The 22,706-nt window shown below is 41.5% G+C and overlaps 1 protein-coding gene across 3 annotated transcripts; it reads left to right on the top strand.

The window, feature by feature from the left end:
- Positions 1–679: 679 nt before the first annotated feature.
- Positions 680–21,752, top strand: scn3b (sodium channel, voltage-gated, type III, beta). Of its 3 annotated transcripts, none has more exons than XM_080428583.1 (7): positions 680–815; positions 1,543–1,679; positions 2,194–2,309; positions 8,146–8,321; positions 9,588–9,816; positions 14,320–14,458; positions 21,174–21,752. In XM_080428583.1, exons 3-7 carry the CDS (start codon positions 2,261–2,263, stop codon positions 21,178–21,180), a joined length of 600 nt encoding a protein of 199 aa, XP_080284709.1. In that variant the 5' UTR covers positions 680–815; positions 1,543–1,679; positions 2,194–2,260; the 3' UTR covers positions 21,181–21,752. The 3 variants fall into 3 exon arrangements, with proteins under 3 accessions (XP_080284709.1, XP_080284708.1, XP_080284710.1); XM_080428582.1 differs by having other exon boundaries at positions 8,143–8,321; XM_080428584.1 differs by lacking the exons at positions 680–815; positions 1,543–1,679 and having other exon boundaries at positions 2,191–2,309.
- The last annotated feature ends 954 nt before the right edge of the window (positions 21,753–22,706 follow it).

Here is a 22,706-nt window from a genome sequence, read left to right as displayed (position 1 = left end):
TCTGAGGGGCCGTACATAATTGCAATATCCGTGGCCATGGGGTGAGCACTTTATATTTGAAATCTGAACGTTTATCTAGATGTACGGGTTGTAAATGGAGAAAGTGCAAACACCAGGTTGAAGTTCATCCATGACTGACGGTCGTGTGTGACAGACAACCGTCGTGTGATCCATGGCTACATTAAGAGTGTAAAAAGCTTCTAAAAGGACGCGAACGATTCCTCTTTTACTGGGAAGGCAGTTATGATCAAGTAGGTCACATCATCAGTGTGGTCCTCAAAGTGGGGTCCGGGGATCCCCAGGGGTTCTTGGAGAGGGGGTTCCATGGGGTTAATGGTTAGTATTTTATATTTTATATTTGGGCTATTCTGAAAATTAAATAAATCTTGAAAGAGTCATTTAGAAACATTTTGATCCACATCTTCCCTTATGTGGATCCCAGGCACAACATCCTTTCAAATGGGGATCGGTGGCCAAATACACATCAAGGGGGTCCGTGACATGAAAATGCAGTTTAAGACCCACTGACCGCGGCTTACTATAGAGTAGCCTACGGGGGAGTGACAGACGCATGCGTTCTGCGCGCACTAAACTGTCTGTCTGCTGTGAGCAAACAGAGACACAGCAGGGCTGCGGATGGAAGCCGTCATGTTGCTCATGCTTATTTGATGCTTTATCCTCTGGAACACATCAATAACGACATGCTTTGACAAGTCAAACTTTCACCGCGGTGTGTGTCGTTTCTCCTGTGTGAAGCAGCGCGACTCCAAACCTCGCAACAACAACAAGAAGAAAAGCATCATGGAGATCCACAGGTTTCTGTGATTTATTTATTTTATTTTAAATTGAATCGATCTCGGGTGGATCTGGATTATATGCGAATGGTTGCGACAGCAGCTTCGTATAAGCCTTTCCCTTGACAGCTGTTTGTTTTATTACCCTTCGATTGGAATCATGTAGGAATAATGTAGGCCCAGTTCGTTTTATGAAGAAGTTTTGACGTAGTAAAAGCGATCATTGATGTCGGATGAATGCTGTCCGATTCCAAACCGTGTTGATTGATTTGGTACTTTCGATGGACAGCTTGAACATTGTCCTATTGACTTATTGACGGTATTAGAGACTATTTTGATTATTATTTATTATATTATAAATTATATAATAATAATACATATATTATTATTAGTATTATTATAAATAATATTATATAATTCTATTATAATATAATAATATAGTATAAAGGTATTTGACTATTGACGGTAGGCTACTGTATTATTAGAGACCTGACTTATGGATTTGGGGATTTGTGTCCCATGAGTGTTCCAGGGACCCCCAGAAGCAAAGACTTTTCTAAAATAGCAGATCTACAAGCTCGTTGTGGGGCACAAAGTGACGCACTATGAGCTTGCAGATCTGCTATTTTTGAATAGCCAAAGTATAAAATATTGAAGTAACAACATGCTTGGGTTGAACATTGTCCTATTGACTTACTGATGGTACTGTATTAGAGACCTGACTTGAGGATTTGTGTTGAATCTATAGCTACTGTGGACAGATGATCCTGATCCCATGAGGAGGGGTGCTGTCCTTGGTGCTGAAGAAGGACAATCGCCTTTCAACAGTGGTGGAAAGTAACTAAGTACATGTACTCAAGTACTGTACTTAAGTACAATTTCGAGGTATTTTTACTTTACTAGATTATTTCCCATTTTCAATACTTTTACTTCTACTCCATTACATCTCTAAGGCGAATATTGTACTTTTTACTCTACTACAATTATTGGACAACTTTAGTTTCTGTCTATAGTTACTTTGTAGATTTTGATTATTATTACAAAACATACATTAACCACTTCAGCCCTATACATTTCGGCCATTTGAAATTAGCCGATCTACAAGCTCACTCATTGTGAGCTTGTAGATATGCTATTTTCAAAAGATTTGTATCCATTGTATCCATTTGAAAAGTTGTGAAATGGAGCATTCTACATCATGAGTACTTTCTACTTTTGATACTTTAAGTACATTTTGATACCAATAGTTTTGTACTTTTACTCAAGTACATTTTGAATTCCAGACTTTTACTTGTAACAGAGTACTTCTACATTGCAGTATTGATACTTTTACTTAAGTAAAACAATTTAATACCTTTTCCACCACTGCTTTTCAATAACCGGGACAATCCTCCTTCAGGGCCTGGACAGTCAGAGAAGGACTTCTTCTTCAGGCCAAGAAGTTTGAGGGACCAGCTGTTTATAAGATGATAACTCCATTCACGCTGCACACACTGTTTGTTTTGCTTTGTGTTGGTAAGTAGCCTATAACATGCGAGACATTGTTCCAACTTTAATTGAAACCCACATTTATTGTAGCTAATGTGTTTATTTTTTGTATGACTTTTACTTGGGGTCAAAAGCAAAACAACGACAACAACAACAGCAACAACTGTTGATTGGATTAGGTTGATTTTAATTATTTCTCAATGACAAAACATGGGCATTAAAAAGTTTAAGTAGTCTACTTAATATGAACCCAAAAAATCCCATTTGCGTGCGATGCATGACTCAAATTAATCACTTCATAGCACTCACACTAACTGGAATAATAGGACTGTCTCTCTAGCCCTCTATCTAACAACAACAACCCCCTCTCTCTCTCTGTCTCTCTGTCTCTTTCCATCTGGCTGTTCACTCACTGAAAGAGATGAGATGTAATTGATGCTGGCAGTATCTGCCCATAAGGCTATATGAGTTATATAAGTAGGACACAGGACTCTGCAACTGCAACAGACGAGACAGGGTCTGTTTGTGGATTTTTAGATCTGTTTCAAACTGCTGCTGTGGGGCCTAACATCACCCACACTCCACAGATTGTTGTTATTATGTGCATGCATTTCCCATGTGCGCTTGTGCTCTGTGTATTTGGGTTGTGCGTCCTCCTGTCTGAGTTTAGGCCTATACAACAATGATGCAGTTATGTTCTGATGACTATGACTCTGTAGGATGACTGCGTGACTTGTCGTAAACAACTGATCTACAAGTTAACAATAATGCGTCAGCAGGTGGCTAGCCGTCTATAAGCTGATCGGCCTGTGTGTGTGTGTGTGTGTGTGTGTGTGTGTGTGTGTGTGTGTGTGTGTCTGTGTGTTATTTTTGTCTAGAGATAATCTCGCAAGCCCTACAAAGCCAAGGTGCTGTAATTTTGGACTTATTATTTTTTTGCCTCAAAGGTCAAATCAGTCTTCATGGTTTTGGGCAGATAAACAATGGCATCATGAACAGATTCGTGCAATTAGTGCAATATCACTTATACCGATAATAACCCATTTGGCTGGCCAGTTGAAACACTTTAAAGGCTTTGTCAGTTTGATTCTTTGCGAAGTATTTACTGCACTTTGGCTTTGTAGTGCAGAGTAAGATCAACGCCACATTTCTTGTGCTCATTGCCAGTAGGAAATATCATTTTTTAACTTTAGTTTCATAGTAAATGGGGCTCAGATCGGGTTCTCAAAGTGGGGTTGGGGACCCCCCCAGGTTCCAGGTGGTCACCAGCAAAATGATTGATGGTTAGGAATCAAATGGACCTTTACAGGTTTGTAACTCTGGGGGTGTACAAATATAACCAAATGGATATCCATTTGGTTCCATTTGTACACCCCCAGAGTTATGGGGGTCTGTGGATTAATGCATACCAAAATGGGGGTTCTTGATGTTAAAAAGTTAGATCACCACTGGTGTAGATGACTGATTCATTTAATTTCCAAGATGCAATTGTGTATGTCTGTATTCTGCGTATTCTTATGGTCATGTTACTGCATGCGCATGTATGTAACGGTCTGGAGTTTGTGTTCATTTAGCTTTTCATGGGTATGTTAATGCATGTAGGCTGTCATGTTGTGGGTGATCAGGTGGAGGGGGGGGGGGGGGTCGGACAGGTGAGCCTTTGTTCTTGTTTTGTTGTCTTTGTTTATGTATGCATGGATGCATTTCTTGTATTGTCCTGTCTATAGTACCCTTTGTATATTTGTGATAAGGACCCCCTCGAAAACGAGATGATACATCTCAAGGGGTTATGCTTTCAATACAGAAATATCTATGTATAATTATCTGCTATTTTTTGAATAGCCAATACATCACAGACTGGCCACATGACCAGAGGGATCATTGTGGATAAACAAGTGGGATCATGTGGGATCATGTGGATGTTGAGATCCACATGGATCTCCATATCCACATGATCCCACTTCTTGTTTATCAATCCTTTCAAATCCTCCACCCTGCCGAGCAAGCTCCCACACCACTTTCCTGGTCTTCCCACTGTTTCCACGATGCTATCATCCATCTGTCCCTTATTGTTTTTTTTCCTTTGCGGGCTAATGCTTCTAGACAGAGGCCATCATCTGCTCAGTAGATGATGGCCTCTCTGTCTAGAAGCATTAGCCAGCGGTAGATTATGTATGCCCACTGGTTGTTTGTGTTCTCCGATTGGAGTCATCTGACTCGGCGGAGGAAAACGCACTCAACTGCAAAACCGCACTTACAGTAATGCAAGTTGAAAGTCTGATTGATCTGTTGGCAGGCAAAACGGTTTTGAAGTTGTGAATGGATGACCTTAACAAGTAAAACTGACTGGGTCCATCACTGGAGAAAACAATATTGGCTCTTGTAATCAACCAACCATTGAGTCAAGACGGGCTATTGGCTGCAAGAAAGAAAGACAGAAAGAAAGAAAAAAAGGTCTAATGAGAGCAGGTGCAATCTGTAGCTAAGTTAAGCTACTATGTGCAGTTTGTAAACGAAGGAGCAATGAGTGCTAATGTGTGACTGTGCAATATATGGTGTCGTTTTTCATAGTTTGTAATCTTGAATATATTAAGCTGTTTTATATTGAGCTTCACACTTTTTCTTTCATGCCGTCTTCCCTTTTTTAACACACTTAGTCTGAGAGTTGTTGTGCAATGACAATAAAGAGCTTTTCTTAGTGCTATCGTGAGCTTAGCAGCAGCGTGAAGTGAGCTGTGATTGTTGGTGTTGCAGCAGCAGATGTGTAGTGATATACACAAGTGACTGGTGCCTTAATCCATTAAGACTGAGCATCTGTGTCATTTTAGATTTCTTTGGCTATTCAAAAATATCAGATAAACAAGCTTACAGCTTGGCACAGAGTTCCGTGCTATGAGCTTGTAGATCTGCACATTCTTTTTCAAAATCTTGACAATTTGTGCAAATCTTTGAATATAGCCTTTTCTTCTTTTTTCTTTGCCAAATACATTATCATTTTGGGGGTCCTTGACATGGACAAAGTTGGAGCAGCACTGATATAGAGCTATACCAAACAACAAAACATATTATGTATTTGGCCACAGACCCTCATCTCAAAATATTTTGTTCCAGGAACCTGCAGTATATATATTTGAAATATATTCATAGATTTTTACGATTTCTCAAAAAATGGCAGATCTACAAGCTCATAGCACGGCACTCAGTGCCGCGCTATGAGCTTGTAGATCTGCTATTTTTTTAATAGCCAAATAAATCTAAAATGACACAGATGCGTTCCCGGTCTTAAAGGGTTAAAAAAGAAACCCTGCTAGGGGACACGAGTTCAGATAATGTTCTGACCAGATGATGAGGAGTTGTTGAGGGCCCTCGCTGCCTACGGGCATGTGCTGTTTCAGAAACCAGGACTTCTTCTTAATACTTTGTAACCTTTTTCTTGAAGGAAGTGGGACAAAAAGAGCATTGGCTAGGTGAGAGGGGTCCCTGAGTATGAATGCGGCTGTTATAAATATCACAGATGCTTGGCAGATCCTGACCTGTTGATGTTGCTTTTACTACCCTATTTAGCTCCTTCCTGTCATCAGCTGAGCAGCTTCCATACCACACTGTGATTAGAGCAGTGATTCCCAGCCTGTGGGCCGCGATGGTATTGCAAGTGGGCCCCCCAAATAATTAGCGAAACACTAGATTTTAATAATAATATAAGATTAATGTTTTAGAAAAAAAGAAATTACTTATTGTCTCCGCCAGGCCGAAAGGCATGGCGAGAGAGTATGTTTTACCCCCTGTCCGTCCGTCCGTGTGTGTGTCCGTCCGTCCGTCCGTCTGTGACCAGCTATCTCCGCCACCGTTGCCTTGATCGCAGCGAAACTGTGCACACACACTCCCTGGATGCCAATTCCGAACTTCTGCCCCAAATTTTTTACATGGGCCTTTTATAGCGCCACCAGGAGGCCAATTCGTGCAAAACATATTTTTTGACAGTACTCCTACAGATTTTCTCCAGAAATCAGCATGACATTTCCGTGACATTTTGCACGCTTATTTCCACTATGCCGAGGAAGAAATGCCACTTAACATTTTCAAATCAGCCTCATGGTGGCGCTATAACAGGCCGATTCATGTTTGTACCTATAACTGCACCGATCTGTGTAAAACTTTGTATGCACACTCCCTAGAGGTCAAGGAAAAACCTTTGCCCTGCATTTTTCACATCTGCCTTTTATAGCGCCACCAGGAGGCCGACTTACGTAAAACATTTTTTTAATATTACTCCTTCCGATTTTATCCAGATTTCACGCACATGATCTCCATAGTCATGTGATCAAGACGGATGTGTTAGATTTTTCATATTCCATTCTCATTGGCTAAGATTGACATCTAAAGTTTGCAGTTGTGGCTTTGTTTTGAACAAAATTCCGCAAATCATGAACGCACCGTCCGATTGCGGTCAAACTTTGCACGCACATTCACACTATGTTGAGGAACAAATGCCACCCTTTTAACATTGGCCTGTTATAGCGCCACCAGCAGGTCTAATTTAGCAAAACATTTTTTTTGCACAAAATGCCTCAAGCCATGAATGCAGTGTCCGATTGCCGTGCAAGGCCTAATAAGAAATGGCACCCTTTTCACATTGGCCTATTATAGCGCCACCAGGAGGCCACAATAACCTACCGGACCTGGCGGAGACCTGTGCTTCGAGGAGCACTTTTTCTAGTTTTCTATCAATTACACACCCATGAAGCCTTGAATTCATGGAGATTTCTTTATGTTTTTGTCGCATTCCTAAGCCAATAATTCGATGACAGGGTGGCTATCCAGTAGGAGACTCAATTGAGTCTCCTACTGGAGACTCAATTGACCTTCATGGGGTGTGTAATTGATAGAAAATAATCATTGTTGGGTGAACTACTCCTTTAAGTGGTCCGATGGGTGGGTTGTGAACATTTTTTAAGTGGGCCTGATCCAGAAATAGATGTTGAGAACCACTGTGAAAGAGAATGTGAGAACACTCTCTTACCACAGCTCTGTAAAAGTCACACATCCTTGCCTTTGACACCTTAAACTTCTTAAGTTGTCACAAAAAGAGCAATCGGTGACAGGCTTTCTGCAAGATACGGCTTACATTGACTCCACATTTAACCCGTTCAATCCGGGAACGCATCTGTGTCACTTTAGATTTCTTTGGCTATTCAAAAATAGCAGATCTACAAGCTCATAGCACGCTATGAGCTTGTAGATCTGCTATTTTAGAAATCGTGAAAATATGTGCAAATCTTTGAATAAATATATGTTTTTAAAGCGATTTTTTTTACTCAAATCTTTGCTTCTGGGGGGGTCCCTGGAACAAAATATTTTCAGATGGGGGTCCGCAGCCAAATTCATATCATTTTGGGGGCACTTGACATGAAAAAGGTTTGAGAACCACTGATATTATAGCAACATACGTTATTCAGAAAACTGTTAGAAATTTGGATAATCCCCAGAAGCAAAGATTTGTGTTACAGATGTTCGCTTAAAAAAAAGAAGTATATATTCAAAGATTTGCACACATTTTCATGATTTTTCTAAAAACTGCAGATCTACAAGCGCATAGCGCGGCACTCGGTGCCGTGCTATGAGCTTGTATATCTGCTATTTTTTGATTAGCCAAAGAAATCTAAAAATGACACAGATGCGTTCCCGGTCTTAACTCATTCAGTGCCAGAAAAAACGTTGTCTATTGCCACCAGTGCCAGCGATTTTTTTGTGTTTTCACTCAGAAAAATCCAATGCTAATGGGCATCGACTTATCCTTTTTTTTGTTTGTCTTCTATTCATTGTGTTGGTGTGTGTCAACTAACCTTTGTGTTTGTGTCAGCAGTTGATCTGAGCCGGCCAGTGTGTGTGGACGTGCTGTCGATGACAGAGGCGGCCCTGGGGAGGCGCATGAAGCTGACATGCATCTTCTGTATGAAGAGAGAAGAGGTGCCTTCAAAGACACGTGTGGACTGGTTCTTTCTGCCCAGAGACCATGACAACACCACCACCAGAACACCTGTGGGTAACTGTTATTTTGGATTGATTGTATACTTTATTGGACAGCACGTGGTACAGTAAGACATTGAAGCTAAAAGGATCACACAACTAGGAAAGGTGCTCCTTGGACAAACATCACGCAAATCGGTATAGTAGTAGTCATTAAACGGAACGGGTCTTTCAGATTTTTCATATTCCATCCTGATTGGCTGAGAATCAGGATGGAGTGCTCCGTTTTGAACCAAATGCCTCAAATCATGAACACAGTGTGCGATGTCTGTGAAATCTTGCTTGCACATTCCCACTAGGCCGAGGAAGAAATGCCACTTGATTTTTTTTAAATCAGCCTCATGGTGGCAAACAAGTCGTGTTTTTACCTATAACTGCACCGATCTATGTAACACTTTGTATGCGCACTCCCTAGAGGCCAAGGAAAAACCTTTGCCCTGCATATTTCACATCTGCCTTTTATAGCGCCACCAGGAGGCCGACTTATCTAAAACGTATTTTTTTTACCCCTTACCCCTTCAGATTTTATCGACATTTCATGCAACTAGGTACACATTATCTCTATAGTCATGTGATGAAGATGGATCCGTCCAATTTTTCATATTCGATCCTGATTAGCGAATTCCGATCATTGCTAGCCCACAATAACCTACCTGACCTGGCGGAGACCTGTGCTCCGAGGAGCACTTTTTCTAGTTTTACCTTTTTTTTTTGTACGTATAATCGCATTGCGAGCAGAAGCAAGTTAGAGTTTTGTGAAACATGTTTAACATTTTGGACTACCGCCTAACCAACAAGGCCTCATGCCTGTGATCTGTGGCAGGAACATGTATCTGTTCCTTTCTGTAATATCTTCTTTTATTGTTATATAGACTATATGGATGAAAATTAGCATTCTTGCTATTTACACGTACAGTGACGTATTTACGCTCCTTTCTCATCTCTACTGTATGTAGTTTTCATGAATATGGCCTGTCATTTCAACCTTTATTTAATTCTCGGAAAACACACCGAGGGCTGAGACCCTGTTTTCCAGTGGTGCCAAATTACAAGTCTGAGAAAAGCACAAACAATATAAAGACATTTAAAATAAATAAGATAACATAATTTTAAAAAAATGCCACCATTTATCAACATCAATTAAAACAGGTGCAAGGTGCTACGGGAACAAGAGAGCTGTCCTTAAGCAATCCCTGTAAGGTGTTCCAGGTGTGCGGGGCACACAACCTGAACGCAGACTTTCCAAACTCAAGTGAAGTTAATCTTCTTGTCCCACAGATCTTACAGTATGTGAATGGAATAGCCAGGGAGGTGAAGGGACCGTGGGAGGGCCGTCTGATGTGGGCCGGGAGCACGGACCTGCAGGATCTCTCCATCCACATCCTAAATGTCACCTGGGATGACAGTGGCATTTATCAGTGCCAGGTGTTTCGGCAGTTTCAGTTCGACTTCTTCTGCCCGTCCGTCAACAAGACCAGGACGATCGATCTGAGGGTGAAGGAGATAGGTAAGGGCAATACCCTGTCACTTCATGTCACCATCATTATCCCTGCACCCTCCTTTCTGCAGCCCGGCCGTCTCCCCGCCTGCTTATAGCACTTATCACTGTCTCCTTCATCCTTCACTACACAGTGGCTGTTATGCTCACATACTGTACTGACATGCAGTTGGGATTTAGTCGCGATCAGGTCTTAGTAAAGGTACAAAAGTATTAGGACCAAAATGAATGAATGAATTTGCGCCAGAGAAAAAGTAACGCCATGACCCAGGGGTAGTGGGAGTGACGTCATGACTTTGTTACTCTATATCAGTGGTGTAAAGTAACTAAGTACATTTACTCAAGTACTGTACTTAAGTAAAATTTTGAGGCACTTTTACTTTACTGGAGTACTTCCAATTTTCACAAATTTCTACATTGCAGTATTGATACTTTTACTTAAGTAAAACTTAAGAGTACTTTTTCCACCACTATCTATCCACAAGTTTCCTAGGGCGTTGTGGGCATCACTTCCTGTCGATTTGATTGGATTTGATTTGGTTGGATTTGATTGGATTTGATTGGATTTGATTGGATCAAATCGACAGGAAGTGATGCCCACAACGCCCTAGGAAACTTGTGGATATGCACATCGAAAGTGGGTGCTGGGCTATAGAAGGACAGAACCCGCACACCAGGATTATAGTTCATTTCAAATCAAAATTCTCAAAAGTATTGTATAGAATAAGGTTTAAGTGGTTAAACTAACGTTTGGAATCATGGTGGATCTTCGTCGTGTCATTTGACCTAATAATGATCCAGGTCAACTGACCTGGATCTCCACCATGGATCAAAGCATTGTCTGATTTGTTTGAATAAAGAAGTCTAAACCAGGGGTCTTCAAAGTTTTCAGCCCAAGGACCCCATCTCTGAGAGAGAGATGAAGGCAGGGACCCCCACTATATATTACATAAAATTGTGTTGCAGATTAAAGCTTTTCATAGATGTTGGATTCATGTTAATGTGTATTTTCAGACTTTTAACAACTTAAACTTAGTAAACTTTCACTCTGTACTTGGTCTGCTCTTTTTTCCCCTCTCTTTGCCAAAAATAGCCGATCTACAAGCTCACATAGATCGGCTATTTTCGGCTAAAGTTGTCCTTAGAATAGAGATAGAATAGGGATGCTAGGGTTCAAGTGGTTAATGTAAAAAAACAACGATCCTATCACACAAAGATTTGGTGGACCCCCTGTAGTACCTCTGGGGACCCCCTAGGGGTCCCGGACCCCTATTGAAGACCCCTGGTCTAAACCATAGCTCAGTGGGTGAGTTCTATCATTATACATCATTATTCAAATTCATCTTTACACTAACTGGTTTTACTAGAAGATATACTTGTTAGTAGTCCCTCTCTCCCCAAGTGTCCCCTTTGTTACGAGTGTGTTGAATAAATAATCGTGTGCTTTGTCTTGTCTGTCTTTGTTTATCAAGAGCTTTCTTCTATTGTCAGTGAAGTGGTCAATTCAAACCAGCTACTTTGCTATCTTTTATAAGGGGTAATGTATACTGCTTTCTGAATGCTTGGCTTGCTGAATGTCTTCTTTTCTTTGATCGCCTTGATCGAATTTACAGTCAGTATATTTGGAACTAGTATTTCCCCGCCACCATGTCTTATAACTTTGCAGTGTCTCTATCTGCTTGCATACAGTATGTTCACTGTCAGAGGCAGATAGAGACAGGCTTTGTCGTGACCTAAATTGTTGGGTTGTACCTGGAAAGGGGTTAATGTAAAGTGGGTGTCATTGCCTTTCAAAAATATGCAGCAGTTTATTTTTTTTTACCATAAGTTGTTCTTTGCATCTCATGCCATTATTCATGTCAAATTTCGAAGCATTTGGCCAGTGTAACGATGTCCTTGTCTGTTGTGGTGGATATGGTTTCATTGAAGGGGGTGTATAAAAACGATGTTAAAAAAAAAGTCAATTAGCTTTATATTCCGTAATCGTTGCTATAGGGTGTTTGTTCAGTAACAGGACTATCCCTGTCTCTCCAGCTCTTTAACCAGAAATAAAAATGTTATCCAACCAGGAGAGAGTACTTCTACGGGATACGGGATAAACAAGTGAAATTGGAAGTGATGAAACAAAACAATGAGCCGTCAAATTTGGAACCAAAACACATAAATGATCTTTGTGGGGTTCTCGCTCTTGATTGGAGAAAACTGGCATCCGGATCTGAAAATGTAATTTATGTTGGAGCTGGAGCTGGAGAGACAGAGAGACCCCTGTTGTTGAGCAAACACTCAATTTATAGTCACAATTTGGAGACATTTTCAAATTAAATCAATGAAAGTTGACATCTCTCTGGCCAGTATGCTACTTGGACTTTGATGCCAGTTCTTGTGCACAGCGGTTCTTATTGGAAAAGCAAGACATACAGTACAGGCATGGTGTGTACTAATTTAGAAAATGAAATAATGCAAAAGCAATCGTGTCTCATATTTGGCTGCTATAGTTATGGTTATCACAAGGTTATGGTATAAACCATACAGTTATTTACAATATACTGTACGTAAATATCAGTTCAACCATCAAATCATTTAAATCTCAAATGTGACTGAAGCACTGAGAACCCCTGTGACTTTGCATTATTCACCTTTTATAAAAGAAAACGTTCTATTAAAAATCTCTCATCTCTCATTTAGAGCAATAGCACCACAAATATTATACTGCCCGACCGAATTTATAGGTACGATACCGATGTCTAACGATACATCTACCGATATTCCCTTTAAAAAATATATATGAAAAGCATAGCCTGGTTGCTAGAGAAAACATCTGCACTGTATGTTTCTACAAATCACAAGATACTGTTCATAGAAGATGGATGTTTTTTCAACCCAATAAACATTGCATATCAATGTCTCCAGACACTGACCATGTCGACTCAATCCTAGATTGATTAACCCATTAAGACCTGGAACTGTGTCATTTTTTGATTTGAGCTAAAAAGCATTATTTTACACTTTGGGCTATTCAAAAATAGCAGATCTACAAGCTCATAGCGCGGCACCGAGTGCCGCGCTACGAGCTTGTAGATCTGCTATTTTTGAAAAATCGTGAAAATGTGTGCAAATCTTTGAATATAAATATTTTTAAAGCGAACATTTTTAACTCTATTCTTTGCTTCTGGGGGGTCCCTGGAACAAAATATTTTGATGGGGGTCCGCGGCCAAATACATATCATTTTGGGGGTCTTAGACATGAATTGAGGATTGAGCACCACTGACATAGAAACATAGGTTTTTCAGAAAACTGTTGGGATTTAGGAGACATGTAGAATCAGCTTCAGGTCTTAATGGGTTAACCCAATAAACATTGCATATCAATGTCTCCAGACACTGACCATGTCGACTCAATCCTAGATTGATTAATTTCAAAGTGCATTATGCTTTCACCTGACTATTCTGTGGGCTTTGGACCGTTCAATGCAGGCCCTCGCCCGACTAGCACACCTCGCTCGGCCGTACCGCTTGCGGCTCAAGGCCATAGCCATACTGCTGACGACACGCCTGCACTGAAACTTTGAGATGCAACACAAACATGATTTTTGCAAAAGCTACACGACTACGACTTTGAAAAAAAATCGAAAACATTTTTTTTCAAGATTTTTCAAAAATAGCAGATCTACAAGCTCGTAGCGCGGCACTCGGTGCCGCGCTATGAGCTTGTAGATCTGCTATTTTTGAAAAGCCTAAAGAAATCTAAAAGTGACACAGATGCGTTCCAGGTATTAATGGGTTAATACTCTCTCAAAAAAAAATGTCAGCACTAACGTGGGGAATCCGGGGTAGGGACATGAAAGTTACATAGTGTAGCTTTAAGTATCAACATTATGCACATGCACATCATCCGTGTGAACAGCCTGTAAACAGCCTGTAAACATCTGAATCACATGAGACCAGACTTCAGTATGACCATGGGTCTGACACTGTCAGAGGATGTGTTTGGCAGAGATTATGCTGACTCTGGCTCTGACCTTGCTTATTGGCTAAAACATTATGCAGATACAGATATATCGGTCAATATCGGCCTTCCGATATATCGGTCGGGCTCTAGTGCTGTGCTGTGAGCAACACGGTTCATCTGTCATTTGTTTCTCTAAACGAGATATGCCAAAAGCATGCTTCATCATCATTGGTATTGAATGACTGCCTGGCTTGCAGTTCCACGGTCTAAGTGAATATTTTAGAAACATTACCTCCTTGATTATGGTCGACATTATATTTCTAGCCAGCAGAAGCAATCTTACATTGACAGGCTTTCTGTCCAAATGCCTGCGTCAGTTAGCCCACCACACGCACGTTCAAGTTCTGCCTGCACTCTCCTGCTCTATTAAACCGTGAATTGTGTGTGTGTGTGTGTGTGTGTGTGTGTGTGTGTGTGTGTGTGTGTGTGTGTGTGTGTGTATGTGTGTGTGTGTGTGTGTGTGTGTGTGTGTGTGTGTGTGTGTGTGTGTGTCTTTTCCACAGCCAGTGATGACACTACGGCGGTTTACTCGGAGATTATGATGTACGTTTTGCTGGTTTTCCTGACTTGCTGGCTGCTGCTGGAGATGGTCTACTGCTATCGTAAGATCTCCAAGTCGGATGAGCAGACACTGGAGACAGCGTGAGTTACACACACCTGCACACGCATACACGCACACATACAAACGCACACACGCACGCACGCACGCACGCACGCACGCACGCACACACACACACACACACACACACACACACACACACACACACACACACACACACACACACACACACACACTGATAGGCAAACATGCGTAGAGGGGAGCGAAGTTACGGCTGGGAATAAGAATGCACCACCTGATGGGAGAGAGTGATATTATTGAGTCTGAGCTGCCTCACTTGGCAGTACTTCAGCTGTAATCTGCTTCTTCACGGAAGCCCGGGTTTGAATGATTCTGAGCACTTGCTGACTCCTCCTTTCCAAAGCAGCTTTTTCACAGCCCAGCAGGATTTGCGGCTCTTCCAGAAAGTGACTTTTTGCATTACCATCTCCCTCCCTGGGCTGACAAAGACTCAATTGCACCGGTATTGTCAACTCCCGGCGGCTGGCAGTGCTGCTGACTGGGCCACTCAGTACAAGATGGCTCGTTCTAGACAGGCAATTTATAGCCAAACCATACAATCCTGGATGACACACAATGCCCAATTTATGCTCCATCGCACCACAGTGTCGCATGCCGAAAGTACCCGACCTACAAGCTCACAACGTGTTGCGGACGGGACGCGCTGTGATCTTGTAGATCGGCTATTTTCGCCGCATGACACCGTCGTATGATGAGGTATAGCTCAGGCTTAACGTGCTGATCCAATTATAGGTTTCCCCAGACGTAGAGGTGTGATTACATGCCTTACTGTGATGATTAATGAGCAACATACTGTACTACGTACGGTATAGCACCGTGGATCGTATCCAATGTGCTCCAGGATGTAATACGTACAGCGTTCAGCGCCTGCAGCAGACTAATTATAGATAATTATGTTTTGCCTGTTTAACATGAACACTGACCGGGTATTATCGTACCAAAATCCATGACAGGAAAAGGCACCATTTATAGTTCTCACACTGCCACCCTGACACTCAGGGTTTGAGGTTTTGGTTTAGGTTTTAATCTTTGGGGTTTTTCAGAGAGAGAGAGAGAGAGAGAGAGAGAGAGAGAGAGAGAGAGAGAGAGAGAGAGAGAGAGAGAGAGAGAGAGAGAGAGAGAGAGAGAGAGAGAGAGAGAGAGAAATATTGCTCATAAAGTGGTCCATTGTATCAATTATAGAATCCAAAACTGCCTGCCATATTGCAACAACAATCCCCCAAAACACTTCAATAGAGCATAATTATGCCAACCCAGGCGCAGAGCCTGGACTGAGTTTGACTACACAACAAACAGCACTATGGTGCATTTGGGTATTTTAGAACAGTGCTTCTCAAACTTTTTCATGTCAAGGACCCCCAAATGTATTTGGCCACGGACTCCCATTTGAAAATATCTAGTGCCAGCGACCCCAAGAAGTGAAGATTTGTGTTAAACAAAATGAAAAAATTGTCAAAAACGTTTTCAAGACTTTCAAAAATAGCAGGAATGTGTTGTTTTTTAAATTAAAATAATGGTTGTTGGTAATGTATTAGCGACCCCCACCAATGTCATGGGAGCTCAGGCCCCTTTTCAATCCATTAAGACCGGGAACGCATCTGTGTCATTTTTGATTTCTTTGGTTATTCAAAAATAGCAGTTATACAAGCTCATAGTGCTGCACCGAGTGCTGCGCTATGAGCTTGTATATCTGCTATTTTTTCTTTTTTTTGTTCAGTTTTGATCTGTTTAAAGACCACCTCTCCAGAGATGGACTCCTGGTGTATCACCATGGCACATCGCGTTTTCCATAGTTGGTTGACCACAGTGCACACCACATACCAATGGAAATCTTGATCCATGACAGACATTTTTTGCATTAAATACTCCATACATTACAGCATTATAAGTGACATTTACATTAAAACCAATTTGTGCCATTTTCCCCCAAACATATTGTGACCTCTGACAATAAAAAAAAAAAGACTTATTATGATAGAAAATAAGTCATAATTTTTTGGGTGAACTACTCCTTTAAGGGAGCTACGTACAGGAACCCCTAGCTCCCTATCGCAGAACAAAATCATTTTACTCTTACAGTATGTACCTGTAAGACAACAATAACAATGAAGAACACCTTTCACCTTGACCCTTGACCCTCTCTCACTTGGAAAAACCAGTGACTCGGCTGAGCCTCTTGAATACATGTAAGGAACAGGATCGTTGCTGTCGGGGCAGAAACCTCTTATCTCCATATTCCAACTGTATGTGTCTTTTTTCAAAAATTAACGCCCTATTTGATCACACTACAGCGTCACCCAAAAGCATCAAAAGTAGCAGATCCACAAGCTTCGAAACGCGTTTTAAGCTGGTAGATCTGCTACTTTTGCTATTTTTGAATTTGAATCCTGAAAAGTAACGGTCTTGGACGTACAGTATGAGGTTTCCACCCGACAGAGACGAGTCAGTGTTGTGAAGTCAGGCGGTGTCTCTCAGTCACTGCACAGCCAATAAGTAGCTGCTACATTGCATGTTGTATCAATGTAAAGTGAAATGATCCAAAGACGCATGTTGACAGGACAGATTAACCCATTCAATCCGAGGACGCATCTGTGTCACTTTCTTTGGCTTTGGGCTATTCAAAAATAGCAGATCTACAAGCTCATAGCGCGGCACCGAGTGCCGCGCTATGAGCTTGTAGATCTGCTATTTTTGAAAAGAAAATCGTGAAGATGTAGGCAAATCTTTGAACAATATATATTTTGTAAACGTTTTAAAACATTTGTAACTCAGATCTTTGCTTCTGGGGGGTCCCTGGAACAACATATTTTACAAATGTTCGCTTTAAAAAAATATGTATTCAAAGATTTTCACACATTTTCAAGATTTAAAAGAAATAGCAGATCTACAAGCTCATATCGCTGTGAGCTTGTATATCTGCTATTTTTTTAATAGCCAAAGAAATCTTAAAATGACACGGGTGCGTTCCCGGACTGAATGGGTTAAGTGTCGTAGTGTTTATCTGCCAGCAGAGCCCATCAGTGCCAGAGTTAATGGGCTGTCGCCATCTGACTGATGGTATTGACCTGTGTAACAGCACCCCCCCCCCCCCAACTTACACATTACAGCTGACATGGGCTGATGGAAAACACTTTATGGATGAACGCTCTGGAAGGAAATCCCAGCTGCCTTGGCTCAACCGCTGATAGTCATTCATTATATTCATAATGAATGAATGCATGAATGAATAAAAGAAAGAAAGAAAGAAAGAAAGAAAGCAAATGAAAATGGGTGTGAATGTAACATTTTTTTAAATAAAAAATCAGAAATTAAAGATCTATAGGCTCACAATCAAATCGCGACACACTGTGATTGGCTATTTTCACTATTTGTCATACAGCAAAGTATACTGTAGGCGAGTATACTTCTTTGCGGGGTGTAAGAGGTTAATCCTATCTACATTCGATGCTTTGTTCTGTGTATTCTATCTATTATAAGGTCTATATTGTAAGGTCGGATTACATCTGTTCCATTTAAGGATGAGATTGAATGATATCGTTCTTTGTAAATGCAATGCATTGGGGAAGTATTTCAGGTGCACTTACTGAAAGTGTCGTGGTTTAAGAGATATAAATGTTGCCCATTAAATGGGAATCCAATCCAATTAAGAGGTCGGATCGGATGTGCTATTTCCATGGCCTTGGACAGCTGAATTAGATTAATTAGAGTACACAAAGAATTCTCTATCATTCTGCAGAAATCGCTACTGAGACCCTGGTCAATGAAGTCATAATGATGCATAGCATTATCCCATAGCAGTAGTAGGATGATGAATTTAATTAAATTAATTAATTCAGAGTTTAAGATTCTGCATGGTTATGAACAGTGGTTCTCAAAGTGGGGTCCGGGGACCCCCAGGGGTCCTTGAAGGTTCAAGTGGGTCCCTAGCAAAATTAGTTTATATAGTATAACTTTAACCCTATTTTATACTTGGAAGCTCCTGTGAGCTTCCAGATCGGCTATTGTATTATTATTTTTAAATGATTTTTTTTTAAAACAATATTTTTTACACAAATCTTTTCAGATGGGGGTCAAATACATGGGGGTCCTTGACATGAAAATGATTGAGAACCACTTGCAGTACTACAGGGGTCTACTACAGGATGTGTTTTTCTACCAATTTGCCTGTTTGACTCCACACATAATCTGTTTGTTCACAGAGAGAAGACACTTTATACACGCTTTCTATCTCCTGTTGATTAAGTACAGAAATAATCAATAAGATGCTTGAAGGTTCTGTACAAAATCCTGGATGGTGGTATTGAGGGCCTGCAGTGCTACAGGGTCTTAGGATGTGTTTTTCCACAGATCTGGCTGTTTGACTCCACACTTAAACTGTTGGGTCACAGAGAAAAGACGCTTTCCACACAGTCTCTGTCTCCTTTTTGATAAAGTACAAAATGAATATGCTGCATGATGGCATAGAGGGCCTGCAGTCCCACATGGATTTAGGATGTTTTTCTACCGATCTGTCTGCAGGAAAGACTACGTAGCTCTCCCCTCGGAGACACTCAAAGACACCCCTCCCAGTCCGGTTCCAGTTGTTAGGGCTCCCGTTGCTGTGACAGTGACAGTAACCCCGCACGGTATTTTACATGTGACTCGGTCTCTCAATCTGATCCAGATTGAGCAAATCATTTCTCTCGTCGTAAACCCATCGCTTGTGCCTCTTCTCTTAACCACTTTAAACCTGGCCGTAAACCTATTTTGGACAAGTTAATGTTTCGAGGAATGAAATAATAATATAATGCAATTTCTCAAAATAGCAGGTCTTCAAGCTCACAAGCTTGTAGATCGGCTATTTTCGCCACTCATTGCAAGGCAAATTATATTGTCTCTGTCGGGTGGAAACCTCATATGTCCAAAACTGTTTCTTTTCAGGATTCAAATTCTAAAAGAGCAAAAGTAGCAGATCACCAAGAGCAAAACGCGTCGCTTCGCGGCGCGTTTCGCGGCGCGTTTCGCGGCGCGTTTCGCGGCGCGTTTCGCGGCACGTTTCGCGGCGCGAAACGCGGCGCGTTTCGAGCTGGCAGACCTGCTACTTTTGATGCTTTTGTGTGACGCATGGCATGTTGTATGATCAGGGCCGGACTGGGACCAAAATTCAGCCCTGGCATTTTGGTCCGGACCGGACCACCCCCCCCCCCCCGGGTCGTTTTGTCAACAGGGGGGGGGGGGGGGGGGAGCGTTTCACTGTTTCAGCCCAGCCCTGCACATGAACTCTGCAGCCACACTGAGGCCCCTGCTGGAAAGTATCCCAGCCCAAACATTAACGTAACTAATAATTTGGCCGCGCGACCCGGAAATGACCGTAATAATCCTAAAACGGGAGCAAAAATATTTAAAAAAATAAATAATAAATGGCCCAGTGGCCCGTTGGCCCAGCGGCCCAAATGCCCGGTACGCCAAATGGCCAGTCCGCCGCTGTGTATGATCAAGTAGGGCGTTAATTTACGAAAAAACACAAAAAGTTAGAATATGGAGATAAGAGGTTTCTGAACGACTGTGCCGATACAGGACTTAAGTGGTTAAGTGTGTGGAGCTGTAATTGAGTCTCGTTGCTTCAACACCCTCATTGAGCCAGAGTTTTTCATCCCCGCCGTCATGAGCACACTCACTGTATCAGTCACCAGTCGTCCATTTTGTGCTCGCTCGTCGTTCACTGTAGTTTTGCTCACTCGATAGAACACTTACTGTATGTGCTGCCAGACACAACATACTGTACCATCTATATGAGTGTAAACAGTGCTGCACTACGTTTTGTTTGTAAGAAAGCCCTTATCAGAGTTGATCTGATGATGAAGGCTGTTAAGTGGTCTGAAATTGATGTCCCACTGATATGCAGAGATTACTTGGGAGTAACAGTATAATAGGTCCTTACATACTGGGAGTGTGGCGAATAAACAATACCAAAAATGTGTCCCGACTATTGCACATTAAACTGTTAATTTGGCGATGGTTCATTCATACACACACATGTTGATGCTTTTATTTACGCTGAACAATCGTATGGGCGTTCTCTGTACTCATGACACAAACCAGTTTAAATGTATGCAAATTAATTGTGAAAATGTAACGCTTCCGATGTGTAAGGACCTTAATTATGCAAAACATTCAACATTCATTATATTTTCTGTTGATTAACATGCCTGGATCTAGGATCTTACTATTGCACACACATTCATGCCTATAAGGGATTTTCATTAAATGTGTAATAGAACGGCCCGGATAGAGTGCCCACCATGTCAAGGCTCAGTCCTTTTCTGCAGCCGGCCCCGGGGTACGAATCCGACACGATAGCCTGGAATCCAGACTGATTCTGCGTTCGACAGATTATTTTTCATCACTTTGCTTCTCAGTCTGGCCATGGTCCTATTCAAATTTTACATTGGAAGCTACAGACCAATCAGAAGCTTGGCGCCTGGGTGCCCGCCCGCACCTTGGAAATAGGTTCAGTACCAGACTGAGAAGTGAAGTGAGAAAACGGAGTGAATCAGTCTGGATCCCAGGCTACTGACCCGAGGCCCTTTGCTGAAAGTCCATCTCTCTCACCATGCCATTTCCTGTCGTCCCTCCACTGTCACTATTGAATAAAGGCTTACAAATAAGATAATATAATATGATTGAATAAAATAAATACAAAAATGTGGAATAAAGTAAAACTGTCTTGTGTTCTAGGTACTAATCTGAGAGAAACAGAGTTGCTGGTTCTGCATCGTTACTCGCACCTGGAAGAGGCCGAACTCTACACTTGATGCCTAATACGTCATACTTTGTCATACCACAACACAAAATACGTTGTTTTTTTCACTTGAAAAGAAATGGGTTATTTTGGACGACCAATGACGTGGTGGTGGCATGGCGAAGTGTGAACTGGGCCTTAGTGAAGGTGTCAGCAGCAAGCAGCAGCTAGGGGACTCGTCCCTTATGTATTTTTGGTCATGTGATGTGAGGAGCTAATAGCTAAACATGTTTCCACTACTGCTCATTGCTTTTCTCTCCTGTCCATTCATTTAAGTGCAGTGGTTGTTAGATAGATACTGTAGGATACTTTATTGGCACAACAGTGTCGTTCATTGAGAAAACACCAACGTGGACTATACACAAACAAGCTGTAGCTTGTTTCCATTGTGGTCCACCTTGAGACATACAAGAACACACAAACACACTGCGCAAACAACCATGAAACAAAGTTAAAAGTGCGGTCCAGGGACCCTCAAGGTTCCTTGAGGAGGGGGTTCCCAAATGGGCCCTTACAGGTCTGAGACTCTGAAGAGTGTACAAATGGAACCAAACGGGTCCGTCTGGTTCCATTTGTACACTCTTCAGAGCTATGGGAGTCCTTGAGTTTGAGAACCAATGATTTAGTGTCCCTCTAAGAGGCAGACGATGCCAATCAGGTGCTGTCGCTTTTGGAGACGAGGTTGAGATGAATGTCGGCGTGAAGCATTTCATGTAGATTTATCCACTGAGAACTGCTATATCCACTCTTCATTTTGATCTGTACAGTAACTGCTCACAATTCACTGAATGTTGTCTTGATAATTAATCTAATTATAGGAGCACTTCAGCCATTTTCAACCTTATCTCCATATCATTGGGCCTCACTAATGCTTATTATAAGAGTGAGCACAATTTCCGTCTGCTCACTCTGTCTCATTGGAGGGCTGTGGACAGTGCAGAAACCATGCCTACCAATCGGGGATTCCAAGCTAATAGAAACTACAGCCTTTTTCTCTTCCTGGAAAGTTAGCAAGCTGAAAAATAAGCTATTATTCTTGCCCATTACGAAAAAGTGTGAGAACTACTGATTTAGAAGTCATTTATAGAATCAGTCTCAGGTCTTAATGGGTTAATAATTCAAATTAGATAAAGTTTGAAATCTTGTTTGAATGACCAAACCTGGTTTCTCAACTGTCCACAGCCCTCCTCTCAGTCAGAGAGTAGACACACAACGGTACCATATTATAATGAGCTGTAGTGAGGAGCAATTATATGAAGATATGTAAAAACAAATGTGAAGTGCTCCTTTAATGGACTGCACAGACCTGCAGTAGTACTGTATATCAGTGTTCAGGAGAGAAACCATTGTCTTGCTGCTTTCAAGGTCGTTCAGATATACTATATCCTGCTGTTTACTGTTGTGTCACTATCTGCTAAAAATGTGATTTTAGCTTTGTTCTTACTCTTTTTGATAGACAATTAACATAT

The sequence above is a fragment of the Gymnoscopelus braueri genome (genome assembly GCF_963280865.1).
Source record: "Gymnoscopelus braueri genome assembly, chromosome: 5".
NCBI lineage: Eukaryota > Metazoa > Chordata > Actinopteri > Myctophiformes > Myctophidae > Gymnoscopelus > Gymnoscopelus braueri.
The sequence above is the reverse complement of the archived record's forward strand: the minus strand, read 5'-3'. Positions and strand labels throughout refer to the sequence as shown.